Consider the following 15,682-nt stretch of genomic DNA (forward strand, 5'->3'; position numbering starts at 1 on the left):
AAACACACACAAACACACTGGTTTCCATGTTTTACGGCGGCATTCCATAGGTGTAATAATTTTTATGCTGTACAAACTGTATTTTCTATCCCCTAACCCTACCCCTAAACCTACACTAGTACAGAAAACTTTCAGCATTTTTAGATTTTCAAAACACTTCATTCTGTATGATTTATAAACTGTTTTCCTCATGGGGACCAAAAATGTCAAAAATTCCTGGTATTACTATCCTTGTGGGGGTAGTGTATTTAGTCCCCAATGTAGGGAATACGAAAATCAAGAACTAATCTAGTTTTTAACATATAAACTAACCTTTGAGTTTTTCAAATTACTTACAGCTCAGCATTATATATTAAAAGTGCTCGTAGTTGTGCTTCTGTGATAGCTCTGAGATAGACAGATGAAAAACACTGAAATATTAATGAATTTTTTTGCTTAGGTCAGTCATGTGTGGAGAAGACAATGCTGGAATTTGGGTCATTTTTTGTGGGCCATTGTGTATTCTCTCTCTCTTTCTTTTGCTATCTCTTTTTGTACATCTATCTCTTTTTGTATCTATCAGAATATGATTAGAGTATACATTCTTAGAAGTCACACTTTCAGTTATTATTGTGAAATTGTAAGAATGACACTGAGTAAAAAACACCTCTTTTCTCTTGACCGCAGTATTCCGGGAGCCATACACAGTGCGGGTGGCTGATCAGAGAGTCATGCGAGGGAATACGGCGGTCTTCAAGTGCATTATCCCGGCCTCAGTAGAGGAGTACGTCAGTGTTGTATCATGGGAGAAAGACACAGTCTCACTTGTCTCAGGTAGGGCTGATCACTCACATTGCTTTTGATAAACATGCGAGACTTATGAAAGCCTTCTTTTGCCATTTTTTTTTTAATTCTCCTGAACTGCCGTTCACTCTCTAGCATTAAATTTGTGTCTTGCTGAAACAAAATGGGTCTAATAGCATGTTAATCTTGATCTGCCTCAGCTGTTTTGAAATAGTTGAGTGCTTTACTTTATGGTATATGTTTGTTTTAACTCTTTGATTGACTAGTACCCTCTGGCTGGATTTGCCAGGAATGGAAGAATTTAGGGAAAGTTCAAGTGTGGTTTGTGGCTATAGACATGCAAAAGCTACTGTAAAGTTTATCAAGCACTGTACATTCACTAGTTATTTGAAGTCCTTAGATTCAAAGATATGCCTGGCAAAGAATCTGGACGTGACAGACGGTAAACGTCTTGTACCAGAGCTTTTATTGAGCTTTGAAAAATCCATTCTCTCACCAATCAATGTACATCACCACTTATGACTAGCTGACGACATTTCCATGGTAACACTCTGGTAGTAACTGGCCAGTGTGGTTGGTGAAATATGGAATACTATGCATGATATTCCTCATACCTTTATGAATGGTTCTGCAATTACATGGTAAGTGTCATTTATAAAGATGATCAATTTTATCTGATGCAGTCGCAGCACATGCCAATATCAACCCGTGTGCAAAATGTCAGAAGCATTAGACCTATCCAGTGCTCATCCCTCGCTAAATATTTAATGATGAAGAACCTGAAAGCTCTCTGGCATGTGAAGCTGAAGAATTGTTTACTCTTGCAGAGAAGTGGGCTTTGAGATTTTTGTGCTGGCATGTGCCTGCGCTTCATTCTTTTCTAAATCAACCAGATTTTGCAAATAATTGTTGTTGGTGGTGTGGTCAGCATGAAGATCGGCTCTTTGGGGATTAGATTAGTTGTTCAAATACATGTTCCAAAATTACCACATGTATTTCATAAAATACCAACAACAAACAGTGTACAGTCAGCACACAATCAATTCAGCTGGAGTCTCTGGGATACCGTTGTGTTGTTGCATCAAATGCAGGTTGTGAATTCAAAGGCATTTGCTTGAAGTGGCTGTTAACCAGTAGTTATTTAGACATTGTTTTGGGCTATAGCTGTAGGTATAGAAACCTTTCTAAAATCTTGCCAATATTAATTTTAATGCCAATAATGATAGATTTGGGATATGTCAAGATTACTCTTGGGTCTAAACTTGACCTTCTGCCTCCACGTACCAAAAGGCCTCCTCAAAACTAAATGCTGGTCATGTTTTAAAAAGAAGCAGCCCTTCACATTGCATTGCAAACTATTAGAGGTCTGCCATTTGTCTGGTCTAGAAAACTAACTTGTTACAATCCAGTGAGTTCTTGGTGGGTACAATCAATTCCAACATACATTTTTTCATAATTTTTTCATTTCATAATATGGAAGAAAAATAGGCTGTGGAAATGTATTGCATTTTCATAGACGTACACGGTGCTATCAAGGCATATTACTGGTCACCCCATTGCTCCAAAACTGCAGTGTGAGACATTTTGTTTTCTTGTCCTGGCAGCTTTTTTAATGTTAAAGGGATAGTTCACCCAAAAATGAAAATTTGATGTTTATCTGCTTACCCCCAGGGCATCCAAGATGTAGGTGACTTTGTTTCTTCAGTAGAACACAAACGAAGATTTTGAAGTCAAACCGTTGCAGTCCTAACCATTGACACTCCTAATTGAGATTGTAGATAGAGTGTCAATGGTCCGTTTGAGAGATAGGTGGCGGTAATGCACTTATAAGTCTGCGATCCGACGTAAAGCAAGAAGAAGAAGAAGACGCGTCACGTGCCGACTGTTGAGAACAGGACAGTTCGGACATTGCGGTGAATCAGAGGTAAAAAACGATACAAATACTGTTCAGTTTCTTGCACAGACCAATCGTTTTGTGTCTTTACACATCAATGTATCGTAACTAATTTGGTTTTGTTTGTGTATGTTTTTTTTGACTCTCAAAGCCGTGATTCCCATTCACTTCCATTATAAGACTGACAGACTGCAACGGTTTGACTTAAAAATCATCATATGTGTTCTACTGAAGAAACAAAGTCACCTACATTTTGGATGCCCTGGGGGTAAGCAGATAAACATCACATTTTCATTTTTGGGTGAACTATCCCTTTAAATCCCAGATATAACTGGATGTGTTTCTTCAAATGTGGACACGGATTTTGCACTTAAAAATAAAATTAACAGAATTTAAAGACATTTCTCAACCTCAAACAATGTCTATGAGTGGAAATACATGGATCACAGGAGTATTCTGAAATTTGACTACAACTACTTTGTCCTGCTTCGCTTCAAACATCATGTCTCATAAATTTCCTCAAGTATATACTGACACTTTTGAAAAATTTTGTTGCAGAATTGTTGGCTGTTCTTAATTTGAAAATGCGACTCATATTTTTTATGCATTTTCATATTTTTATGTTGAAAATCTGGTCCAGGACAAAGATAAAAGTGTAAAATCAATTGCCAAATGCATTAAAATTATAAATACATTTTGAAGAACCTGAATGAAATTGTAAATCAGGATTGCCACGTAAAATACTGTACATCAAGCAGAACCATTGTGCTGTTAGCATGAAGCATTCGATCTCTTTTCCCTTGTCTGCTTAGCATAAATCAGTGTTCGGAGTGGACGCGTGAGCTATTCCGACCCTATAATTCCGGCTAACGCTGGAGATTGTCCCGCAAATCACAGAGAAGATGAAATGCATGATTACAGTGTGGGACTTGTCTTAATTAATGAACTGTGATTGAAAATATAATTACAATATGAATTACCTCTCAAAATAAAGACTGCTCTCTAGTCATTTGAAGCGAGGGCCTGTTTTAAATGTGAATGAACGGGGCCTAATGATACTCTAACTTACCATTAACCTGTCATGCATTTTAAAACGGACCTTTCTGTGTGCGCTTTCAAATTCATGGCTGTGGATCCGTCCCCTCCCGGCTTTTGATAAACAATTGACAGCTCTAATAAAGAGATGAAAGGCTGTGCAGGTGAAAGAGCCCATGTGTGTGCGTTTGTGAGTGTATCTTCCTCTTTGAGTGCCCAGAGCACGGAACAGGTCCTAATGCACCTTGCAGGCTGTTTTTGTATGTATTTCAGGGATTTGACTACTGAATATTGATGGTGGCCGTATTTCTTTTGTCATCTTGTCTGCATGCAGACCTTTTATCCGTTGGTTCACCCATTTGATCTTGTTTTAGTGACTGAAGGGATGCAATCAGCCACTTGGATGAACCATAGAGTTGAAGTCAACATGAAATTAAAATTAAGCCTATTTACTTTCATTATACACATTCCCTGTTTTACCGTGAAAAAAAAAATGGAAAGGTGTGGTTGTAAAAAGTGTAGCAGTAGTAGTGTGCCTTAACCCTCAGGCATCATTCATATAGCAGCCCTTAATTTGTCATTCGTGGACAAATTTGGGCACGAAGGTCTCAGCTGTGATCCCAATTTTTATTTTTTTTAAATAAATGTCATATCTTCGATAAAATAAAAAATATAAATTTATGCAGTTTTTCGTGATTTTTTACATTTTTTTTTACTTATTTACCTCTAAAAGTACCATATCTTTATGTAAAACATGCTTATTTTTATGTTATATTTAATATGTCTTATACTTCAGTAAAAAAAAAAAAAAATCAGTTCTATACAAAATATGCTTAAAGACACATTTGTATATGGGTGTGTGCGTTTGTGAGTGCGAGTGTTTGCCACATTGACAATGTTGTATAGGCTCACTGCTTCATTTATGTGTATGTATGATCTGCATTGTGTTGGATTTATTGATTTTTATTGGACAAATTAAAAAAATGCTGTGAATTTTAGTATTTCCCATTCATTTCCATTTTTGGGCACGAATGACAAATTAAGGAGTTTTTTCTTTATTTTTTCAACCACTTAACTTTGTTGAATCGAGTCCTCTATTTTTTGTGTGTGTTCAGGTGGCAAACTTACGAAAAGTAGCCAAGTCTCGAACTGCTCAGATTAAGGAAATTATAAAAAAAAAATAAAAAATGATTTTGCCCAAATTTGTCCCGAATGACGATTGAGGGTTAAAGGGTTAGTTCACCCAAAAATGAAAATTCTGTTAATAATTACTCACCCTCATGTCGTTGCAAACCTGTAAGACCTCCGTTCATCTTCGGAACACAAATTAAGATATTTCTGATGAAATCCGAGAGCTTTCTGACGCTCCATAGACAGCAAGGGTCCTGCCACAATCAAGGCACAGAAATATAGTAAGAACAGGTTTGGAACGACATGAGGTTAAGTAATTAATAACAGAATTTTCATTTTTAGGTGAACTATCCCTTTAAGAAACGAGTTTCCTTTTTTGATGACGTCACCAAGCCCTCTAATATTTTAGCCCCTCCCATTTAAAGTCTTGTCATATTGGCTACACACATGAAAGAAACGTGTTCTTGACTCTGACCCCTGTTACTCAGATCGTTCAGAAACTGACAGCTCCTCTAATAACTATACTGTACGCAGCTTGTTGCATTTGTGCTAAACTTTGGTCTCGCTATCATTTTTTACAGCGCTTTGCCTTTGGCTTTTCTCATTACAGTTTACTTCATGGCCGCAGAAGTGTCCCTCTCTCATGGCTGACATTCACTGACATTTGTCAAACCATTAAGCTCAATTCACTTTCCCTTCCAGCGCGGTTAGATGGGAAATCACAGCCACATGCACTTTACTTATTTAATGGTCTGTTTCTAATGGGTCTTTGCCGTAAATATTGAGAGTTTGCATTTGCAAATGCGTTGATGAGTTAATCTTTTAAGGTGCCGTTGTGGATTGACGATTAAGATGCTAACTGGATAATGAATGAATCATTTCAGCCATGGTACTTCAGTGTGTCAGTGTTTTAGCCAGTGGGAATGCATTCAAAATGCATTGGTTTTGAGCACAGTCACTGAACACACTATGCCGTCTGAATGGGAGTTTTAATATATCGCTTACATTTGTAGGAAATTACTTTTCCGATATTTATTTAAAAAATATAGAGTATATTTAAAAAAAGTGAGTGGTGCTTGTGCATACATAATGTTTAGTGTATTGCTGTTTGGTTGCTAAGGAATTGTGGATGGTTGCTAGGGCATTGCTAAGTGGTTACTATGGTGTTCTTAGTGGTTGCTAGAGGGTTTCTTAATACAATAGCTGTAGTCATTGTCTATGGATTTTTTTCCCCATCTCTTTTACTGTCTACCAGGTGAAAATATTAAATCTATTGTGATAGCACATCTTTACTCAACAAGCCACACGATTTGAGATAATATTCATGTCTATAGCACAAAAGTTAAATACAGCTAATGGATTTGAACATACCTCCAAATCTAAGTAAGTATGAGCAATAATAATAGTGTTTTAGTAAACACTATTAAATAATAAATTAATATTTCCACTATTGCTCAGTCCTTATATGTGACCCTGGAGCACAAACCCAGTCTTAAGTCGCTGGGGTATATTTGTAGCAATAGCCAACAATACAATATATGGGTCAAAATTCTAGATTTTTCTTTTATGCCAAAAGTCATTAGGATATTAAGTAGGATATCATGTTCCATGAAGATATTTTGTAAATTTCCTACTGTAAATATATAAAAACTTCAGTTTTGTGTATGCATTGCTAGGAATTTCATTTGGACAACTTTAAAGGCGATTTTCTCAATATTTAGATTTTTTTGCATCCTCAGATTCCAGATTTTCAAATAGTTGTATCTCGGCCAAATATTGTCCTATCATAACAAACCATACATCAATGGAAAGCGTATTTATTCAGCTTTCAGATGATGTATAAATCTCAATTTCAAAAAAATTGACCCTTATGACTGGTTTTGTGGTCCAGGGTCACATATTTAAACTAACATTATGTCAACAGCGAAGGTTATTTCATAGCTGGTTCAGGTTATTTGTAGCTGTAAACACTGGTGATATGAAGATAACTGGAACAAAAATCATAGTAAAAATACATTTCAGATCAGTTCCTACATTCATATATCAAAATCTGACCTGTAAAAGCCGGTATAAATACTAAGCGCATGAGTGGAGGGAGGAATATCAATGCCATGGACTCTGCTTATAGAATATATAAAGAGCAGAGGGGCGGTCAGACATGTTGAAAAGCCAGCGCCATGTTTGAGTGAGTGCGGCTGGGACCAGAGACAGTGTCTGAGACTGCCGCTGCTGCAATTATTCAGACACTTTGACCTGACCATGTTTTGCTAAAGTGTTTTTTCTTTAATTGCTAATTGGTTGACCTAAATTGGTCTTATCTAATAGTGCACTTACATGTAACAGCGGACAACTGACAGCTATTCAACCTAATTCATTTGTGAGACATGCAGTCTAACAGAAGGATGGCATTATCAACATGAATTTGTTCTGACAGTTCAACTCTTGAGTTAATCTTGTCATATATTTTATTACCATTTTCTAAACTGTGATAGTGTGAGAAATGTTGAAGGTGTCTGAAAAATAAAATCTTTTTTTCCTTTTTTTTCAACCTGAGCTACTGTCAATATATAACCTCAGAAAAAATAAATAACAAAACAAGTATAATATGACCCCTTTTAGCAGTAACATAATTTGTCAAATTTTAGTTCTATTTGCTGATTCTGATGTTGATTTGGTGTAAATAGTTTTGTTCTGCCAAATGCTGTTGTGGTGTTTAATGTTCACTACATTCTCGACTACCTTAAAAAAAAAATCTATTTACTTCAATAGTATTCCAAGTGCAGATAAATACTATAAAAACCTACATAACACCAAGTAATTCTGCAATGATCTATTCATGGTTGCCACCTCAAAGCATTGCAGGAGAAACAGTAGATGTATGAACACAACCTTGAGCTGGTAAGAAGAGGAAGAGCCACCAAGTAACATGTTCATCATATACGTTCAAGAATAGCACACCGACACACAGGCGATGTGGCAAATGGATAAAATACATATAGAAGTATACATTTAAAAATGATCTTTGTCTTGTGTTCCATTAAATATATCCATAAGATGTTATGTTTCAGATACTGCATACTAATACCTTCAGGAATGTGTACATGTTACTTCTACAGTAATATATTCTTCATATCCTGAAATAAACACTGTGGCGGCCCATCTTTTTGATTTCTGGCTCAATTAATAATGTGAGCTTTGGATGGGGAAAAAAAAAGACAGAAATTACACACTTTTGTCTATCCATTTCTACTATACGTCATTCAGTCAGATATTGTATATGTTGTAAGTAAATTGGGTCACAGCTGAAGAACAGAACAGGTCATCTCTAAAGCATCACACCAGCCCATAACTGCTGTTTGACTGACTAGACCAAACTCACTAGAAGAGCGGATCATTTCTAATCTAATTTGTGATATCATTGTTTCATCCAGATAAAGTGTATCTCTAGCTGTAATTGTGATGTGAGCTGTATGTGTATCGCTTGAAAAAAACATGTACAATTCTGCTCCACATGCCTTTAAAAACCCCTGCTTTCATCACACAAAATACGTCAGAGATTTCAGGGGACCTTTAAGGGTGCGGTGTACCTAAAGAAATGGTTAGAGGGTTGGTTTTTATATTAGCAAACTTTGGCATTGCACAAAAAAAAAAAAGTGCTTATATTGGTCTAATAAAAAAAAATTATAAAAAGGTCTAATTTGTTCTGAAACTAGGTTTTGAAATGTATTTTTTACATTTATTTACACATGAATGTGATTTTTCTTATATAACTGAAAAGATTACATGTTTAAAAAAGACATTTCAACAATCATTAATGTCTTTCAAAGAGAATATTCCTGTCTTATAATAAATAGGCTCAGTGTTTTTAGTTTTAGTGAAAAGTGAAAATTTTACTGTTAAAGCTCATTTGGTTTATGGTGAAATTAAGTTGTAAAAAGCTAAGAAAGAAAGTACTTAATCATACTATTTGGGATCTAACAACAAAGTATCTCTCTTAAACTTGATTTCTTTGCATTCGTTTTAATTGAATTCTTTAAAATGTGCGATCAAGATGAAATTACAGTATGTAAAACTAATGTGTAGCAGTCAGGTACTTGAAAATGATTTTTGATGTTGATATAACTGGAGCTATCATTCCCTGCAGGTTTTGCACTAGGACATACAACGTTTTAGATTGATATGATTTTTTAAATGTATTTAAGAGAAGTGAATTTTTTTAGTCCAAAATACAGAAAAAAAGAAAATAAACATTATTTAAAAATGCAATTTATTCATCTGTTGGCAAAGCTGTATTTTCAGCATCATTATTCCAGTCTTCAGTGTCACATGATCCTTCAAAAATCATTCTAATATGATGCTTTACAGCTCAAGAAACATTTATTATTGTTGTCAATGTTGTCTACATTTTTTTTTTTAGATAAATAGAGAGTTTAAAAGAATAGCATTTAGCTGAAACAGAATTTTGTAACATTATAAATGTCTTTACTGTCACTTTTGATCAATTTAATGCATCCTTGCTAAATAAAAATAATGTTCTGTAATTTCTTCCAAAAAAAATAAGAAAAAAACTGCTGACCCAGTAATGTATAATGTTACAAAAGCTTTCTATTTCAGATAAATTCTGTCTATTCATCAAATTATCTTGAAAAAAAACCAAAAAAACAATTGTACACAACTGTTTTCAGCATTGATGATAACAATATTTTGATTAATATTAAATACAAAACGTTTGGTTTAAACCCAACCATAAATATCATTTGAAAAAATGACACATGTGACACAGCAGAGTATTTTTTATTTATTTATTTAATTTTTTTGCAACAATACAGTTAAAAAGAATATTTTAACATAATACTAAAATACTTTCTTGTTATCACCTTACTGAAATAAATAAGTTATTCTTAGGTTGATTCCTTGAAAATTTGCACACAATATGTAAAAATACCTACAATTGCGAAGGAGATAACCGTGGATGAATAAGAGCAATATGGTGGCGATTAGGATGTTTAGGATGAATATGATTACCGAACGGTCTGCTCAGGCCACTGGGGACTGAGCGAGACTTAATCTTTAATAAGCACTGATGGCTTCGTTACCGTCTGATGCTATGCTGCCGCTTGGCTCCGCTCCCCAGAACAGGACTTTTCCCGAGCTCATGGATAACACCACGCTGACGCACTGGACCATGGCCAGGGCATAACATGGCAGCGCTCCAAATGGCAGATTAGTAATAAGTGTGGCGTGATCTAATTACGGACAGAACAACCAATTAATGTCAGTTTATAAATGCCTGTAGATTTGGCCTCGGTTTTACCCCAGGTGCCCTGGAATAGGGTCTGTCTCGCCCCATTGCTGGAGGAGGCTGGTGGCAGGTGTTTTGGGCCGTGGTCGAGATATTCCATATGTACAGGTGCAGAGGTACTTCTGGAGGTCTGAGTGCTGCTTCCTCTCTCATCTTTGAATTGAATGGTCTGCTGACGTCTAAAAGCATGAAAAGGCACTCAAAACAACAAAGCTTCTCAGAAAAAAGGATTTGTTTGTGCTGAAGCTTGCTGTTGATTTGTTGAATGTTGTAGATATGGTCATTGTTCATTTTTATGGCTTATTTTTGAATCGTGAGGATCAATGCCACGTCATAATTAATGGATAGAAACTAATTATGAATAAGATTTCAGTAATATTACAGTTGCTGTTTATAAAATAGCTTGTTACAATGTTATTTTTGTTGCTACTGATTTGGAATCCAACAATCCAATCATCCCCAGATACATTTTTATATGAGAATCACCCAGGCCTCACATGTGACATTTGATCCTATATTGAGTATTTATTGCACATAGATGTTCCCATATAAATGTCAATGTATGCACACACATATACACACATTCACGGAATAAGTTAAAGCAGATTTCTTGTTCCCAGCATGCTTTACTTCTGACTGTTAAAGGAGAGTAAAAATATTAAAGTGTTATTTCATGTGTTTTTGCTCAATATTAGTATGGGGGAGATCTGTTAGTGTTTAATGTTGTATTATTTTGAAATGTAAAATGTTTTCTGGTATGTGTAAGTTTGTGGGGTTACTTAAATATAACAAATATATTTCCATGTATGTGTTTACTGTGTATATACTGCATGAATAAATATACTGTATGTTCAATATATTTTTACACATGCAGTAACATATCTTATCACATGTACATCTAAGTAAATATTATAAAGTGTATTTCTGAATATATAATTACATATATTGTGATATATAAGTCAATATATTGTCACATGTTTTTCAATATATGAAAGCGGCAATTCCTTATGTATTATTCAATATATTATAATATATTTATCAAATATATTATTCTATATAATTTCTAATATACCGTTATGTCAGTTGATATATTGATCATTCATATATTAGGAAACCTATTTTCTTGGTGTAAGGGTTATTATATCCACCAATTATCAAAAGTCTTTCTAGAAAAAAAAAATTGATCTTGCGTGAATTGTTTTGACAACATACATCATAAAATATAATCAGAATTATACTGTAGCTACAAGTAGCGTCAAGTTACGTTATCACAATTTATGACATTAATAATACCTTTTTCCTAAAACGCACTATAAACCACCATTGAGTGTTTGTAATAACTTCCGATTGTGATCTAATATGGATTTTGATCACATAGTCAGGCAGAAATATGTTATTTGTAGCATTTTAAAATATAAAAGGTAATCGCTACAGCTGCTAACGATTCACCCTTCGCAGAGAGTTTGATTGACAGGGAATGTGACCAGTCATAATGCAGAATCTGCCATTTTGTCCGACCAGCTAATCAGACAGAAAAGTAGATGGATGTTGGTGGACTTGAACAAAAAATTGTGTGTATTGTTCATTCATGTTTATTTTGTGTTATAACTAGTAAAGAGGAAGAGATGATCAGTTCACATGCCGCTTGAATGGAGGCGCTCCAGCGATCTGTCACGACACATTAAAGAGCCACAAAACAGTATTTATTGTTTTAGGTTCAGCATGGTTTTAGGATCACAAGGAAGGCAATGCAATGCAAGGAAGACTGTGTTTTTCCACAGCTTTGCACTGCACTACGCCTTTTAAGCCTTAAAGGAATCTGGCATTTTATTGCACGAGTAATCCTGTGTTGTGTTACTCACCTCCTGCTATAGGTGTGAATCGTGGGCAGGCTAAAGAGGCAATGATGTAGAAGTAGGCGTTGATCTTCTGTAGGGACAGTCTTTCACTATCATGTCCTACTGTCCTGTACATGTCCTCCAAGTCATTATGATATCTTGGTTTCAATAAAAGCTGTTTTTGCACTAACGAGGATGTTTGGAGTTCTGAAACGTACAGGATGTTTTTGTATACAGTGCCATTTTTGATGTCAAAAGATCAAGGGATCTTAATAAAGAATAATAATTAAATTGAATCATTGTAAGAGCAAATATTTACAACCTTACACCCCATGTATTAAACTGTAACAAAATGCAATTAAAATCTTTCCCTCTAATGAATTCTCTGTACAGATGAGAATAATCAGTCCCTGCCTAACTGCTGTCTGTGGAGGGGTGGAGGCATCTCGTACCTCAGCCATAACTCTCAGCTGTCTTGTTTGACCTTCCATCTTCTTCCATGTTTACCATGTTAAGCATCAGTCTTGAGCCATTTAGTTCCTGAAGATCCCTCTTTACCAACCAGTATGATAAATCATAGTTCAGATTGGAATAATAGCTTACTACACACTGAATACTGCCTAATTTAAAACAACATAACACAAAGTCACTGTAAAATTACAAATTACTTTGTCCATGTCATCCATGCCACAGAATAAGATATTCTGAGAAAAAAAATAAAAAATTATAAAAATAAAAAAAAAATATATATATAATTAATTAGTTATGAAAAATAACGCGATTAAAATATTTTAACGCAGTTAATGCACTGGCCCCGCCCCCAGACTGTCTCCGAGCAACACAGCGGTGTTTCGTTTCTGAATGAATCCGCGTTTTGAATGAATCGTGTGAATCAATGATTCAAAGGCCCATTCATAAAGAGAGTCGTTTACTAAATTCCTGAATGAATCAGCCGTTTGAACGAATCGAATGAAGACATTTACCTCCACCTGCTGGAAGATTTATTTTCTTATTTAGAGTATTATTTAATTTAAAATAGCAATAGCAATAATAATAATAATAACAATAAAGGGATAGTTCACAAAAAACAAAATAATTCTGTCATCATTTACTCAAACCTGAATGACTTTCTTTCTTTTGTGGAACTCAAAAAAAAAAAAATATATATATACAGCGTTTGTTAATAAATTAACTAACTTTTTCAGAGGCAAGCAAATATTTTGTTTGCGAATCATTTTGTTGTCATGTTATTTATTCATTCATTATTTATATTAGTTTATTTATTTATTTGTTTATTTACTAAATTTATTATTGATTTATTCTGCTTATTTTTTCAAAAACGTTTTTTTAAAAATGATTAAAATGATTAAAACATGTATTTATTTAGCAGACACTTTTAGACAAATTTTTTGGATAAAAACATTTTATTTTGCATTTAATTGTCTTATACTTTTTTTCATTGCATCTGACTTGGTGTAAAAAGCCACTTACAGACAAACACCTGTGATGTTGCTTCAAACCTGTATAACTTCTTTCTGTGAAACACACACAAAAAAATCACTTTAGTCATTTAATTTACTTATAAATTATTTATTTAATTTATAAATGATTTATTACTATTATTTACTAAATTTACTATTTTTTTTTTTTTACTTTATAAAGTATTTTTTATTATTTATTATTTACTAAATTCACAACTGTATTATTTTACTGATATATTTAAAATGATTTACAATTTTATTTAAATTTTACTTATTTAAATATGTTATCATTTTCTTTCACTGGCATCTGACTTGACTGAGTTTATCAAAATTGTTTCGAAGAGGTCAACAACAAAACATACCTAAAAGGGCATTTTAAAAGTGGTCTGCAGCAACAAAGCTATAACAAAGCTATATTTTTATTTTTAATGAGAGTTAGTGATTTCAGGTGACACATACGGCAGAGACCGTCAGTGATGCGTCAGATTTAAAGAGTTTATGCAAATTAGTATGTACTGACCACACACACACACACACACACACACACACACACTGCCTGATTCACTTGGATAATAATAACCGACACCTATTAAAGCCAACAGGGAAGCGACTCTGGGACCTCCGTATTAATTTCTAATAACTTCCTAAAAACAAACCTAAATTCCTGAAAGTCAATATAAATGAAACTGTCTTTACTTAAATTAAGGTGACAATATGTAATAAGTATATTATTCACAGAACATCTAAGTAAATAAATTTGCAGAGATGAAAGCTTAGGTGACATGCTTTCTGACAGACAATGAACAGAAAACCAGCCAAATTTCTAACAAACCAACCTATCCCTTCTTCTTTCTAATATGAAACTCTGAATGCTTCTCAAAGTATGGCTCAGTTTCCGCCGTGAAAGTTCTAATCCATGTCTTGTGTGATTTTCAGGTCGCTGTGTATATATATAAGATGTTTTGTCCATGCAGTGAAATTCATCGGACAGCATTGATTTTCATTATAAGAGACATTTTTCAAAATATTTTTTTTGTGTTCTACAGTAGAATGAAATTCATTCAGTTTTGGATCAACATGAGGGTGAGTAAACCCTTTTGAGTAAAGTGGCAGAACTTTCATTTTTGGTAAACTATCCTTAAAAGGATCTGTTTATCTATCTATCTATCTTTTTTTTTTTTTTGAGTCCATTTTTAAATTATGGGAGGCACTTCCAGTTTGGGGACATTCCACTCGAAAAGAATGAAAGAAATCATTTTTAAATCGTAAGTTTGCACTACAAATAATCCTTATCCATCAGTTTGACTGAATGAGCTGTACATTTTCATTCATGTTCTATTTTCAGACCTCAGCAGAATAACGTAAAGCTTGGTATTTTAATGTGACATAGTATAACCAAAATATCTATAGTACAAGTTCTTCTCAATCCGCTGCATTCTTTTCCTCCTCGTTATTTCAATTTTTCCTTTGTATTCAGCTGTAACTATATGAAAAAAGACAACATATACTGCGCATCTGTGGTCTGCTCTCCCGGTTTAATTTACAATATATCCCATGAATAATTAACTGGAATGCACTGAGAATCATTTTCTCCCAAAATCCAAATCCTCATGCCTCTTTCCAGGTTTGTTTTCACGTAGATGCTTTAAAATGTAATTGTCTACCCTTTTCACTTCTAATCCCTATTAGCAGACTTTACTGGAATGTTTCTAAAGCAGCTAAATACAATATTTGTTATCTCTTAAAAAGATGGAAAATCACTTTGAAAAATGATCACTCGTTGTTAATATTAATAAACATTTTTGATTAAGTCAACATATGTTTACGTAATATAGACATATATTGCTACAGTGATATTTAGCACGTGCATGATATTGTTGCGGGCATAATTGTTTTCATTAGTGCAAACTGTCAGTTTGTAAAAATTGCTTTTACACAGTGACAAGAAATCTTCAAAACTCATTTGTAAAACATCATGACCGACTCCCCCCCCCCCCCCCCAAAGGGATAGTTCACAAAAAACAAAATAATTCTGTCATCATTTACTCAAACCTGAATGACTTTCTTTCTTTTGTGGAACTTTAAAGAAGGTATTTTGAAGACTGTTGGTAACAAAGCTGTTTTGGTTACCAATGAATTTCATTGTATGAACAAAAATACTGAAATGCTTCTGAAATTATCTTCTTTTATGTTCCATAGTTTATGTTAGGCCGTTGTA

General features: G+C 34.2%; 1 protein-coding gene across 1 annotated transcript in view; it reads left to right on the top strand.

Moving 5' to 3' along the window:
- The window catches only part of LOC107655810 (Down syndrome cell adhesion molecule homolog), a 153,800-nt gene that overhangs the window by 16,485 nt on the left and 121,633 nt on the right, over nucleotides 1-15,682 (top strand). Inside the window, 1 exon segment of the mRNA XM_074186885.1 lies at nucleotides 667-813. Within this exon segment, the coding sequence (XP_074042986.1) occupies nucleotides 667-813 (147 nt within the window).

This window comes from Sinocyclocheilus anshuiensis, unplaced genomic scaffold (assembly GCF_001515605.1).
Source record: "Sinocyclocheilus anshuiensis isolate Anshui unplaced genomic scaffold, SAMN03320099.WGS_v1.1 scaffold1421, whole genome shotgun sequence".
Lineage (NCBI taxonomy): Eukaryota > Metazoa > Chordata > Actinopteri > Cypriniformes > Cyprinidae > Sinocyclocheilus > Sinocyclocheilus anshuiensis.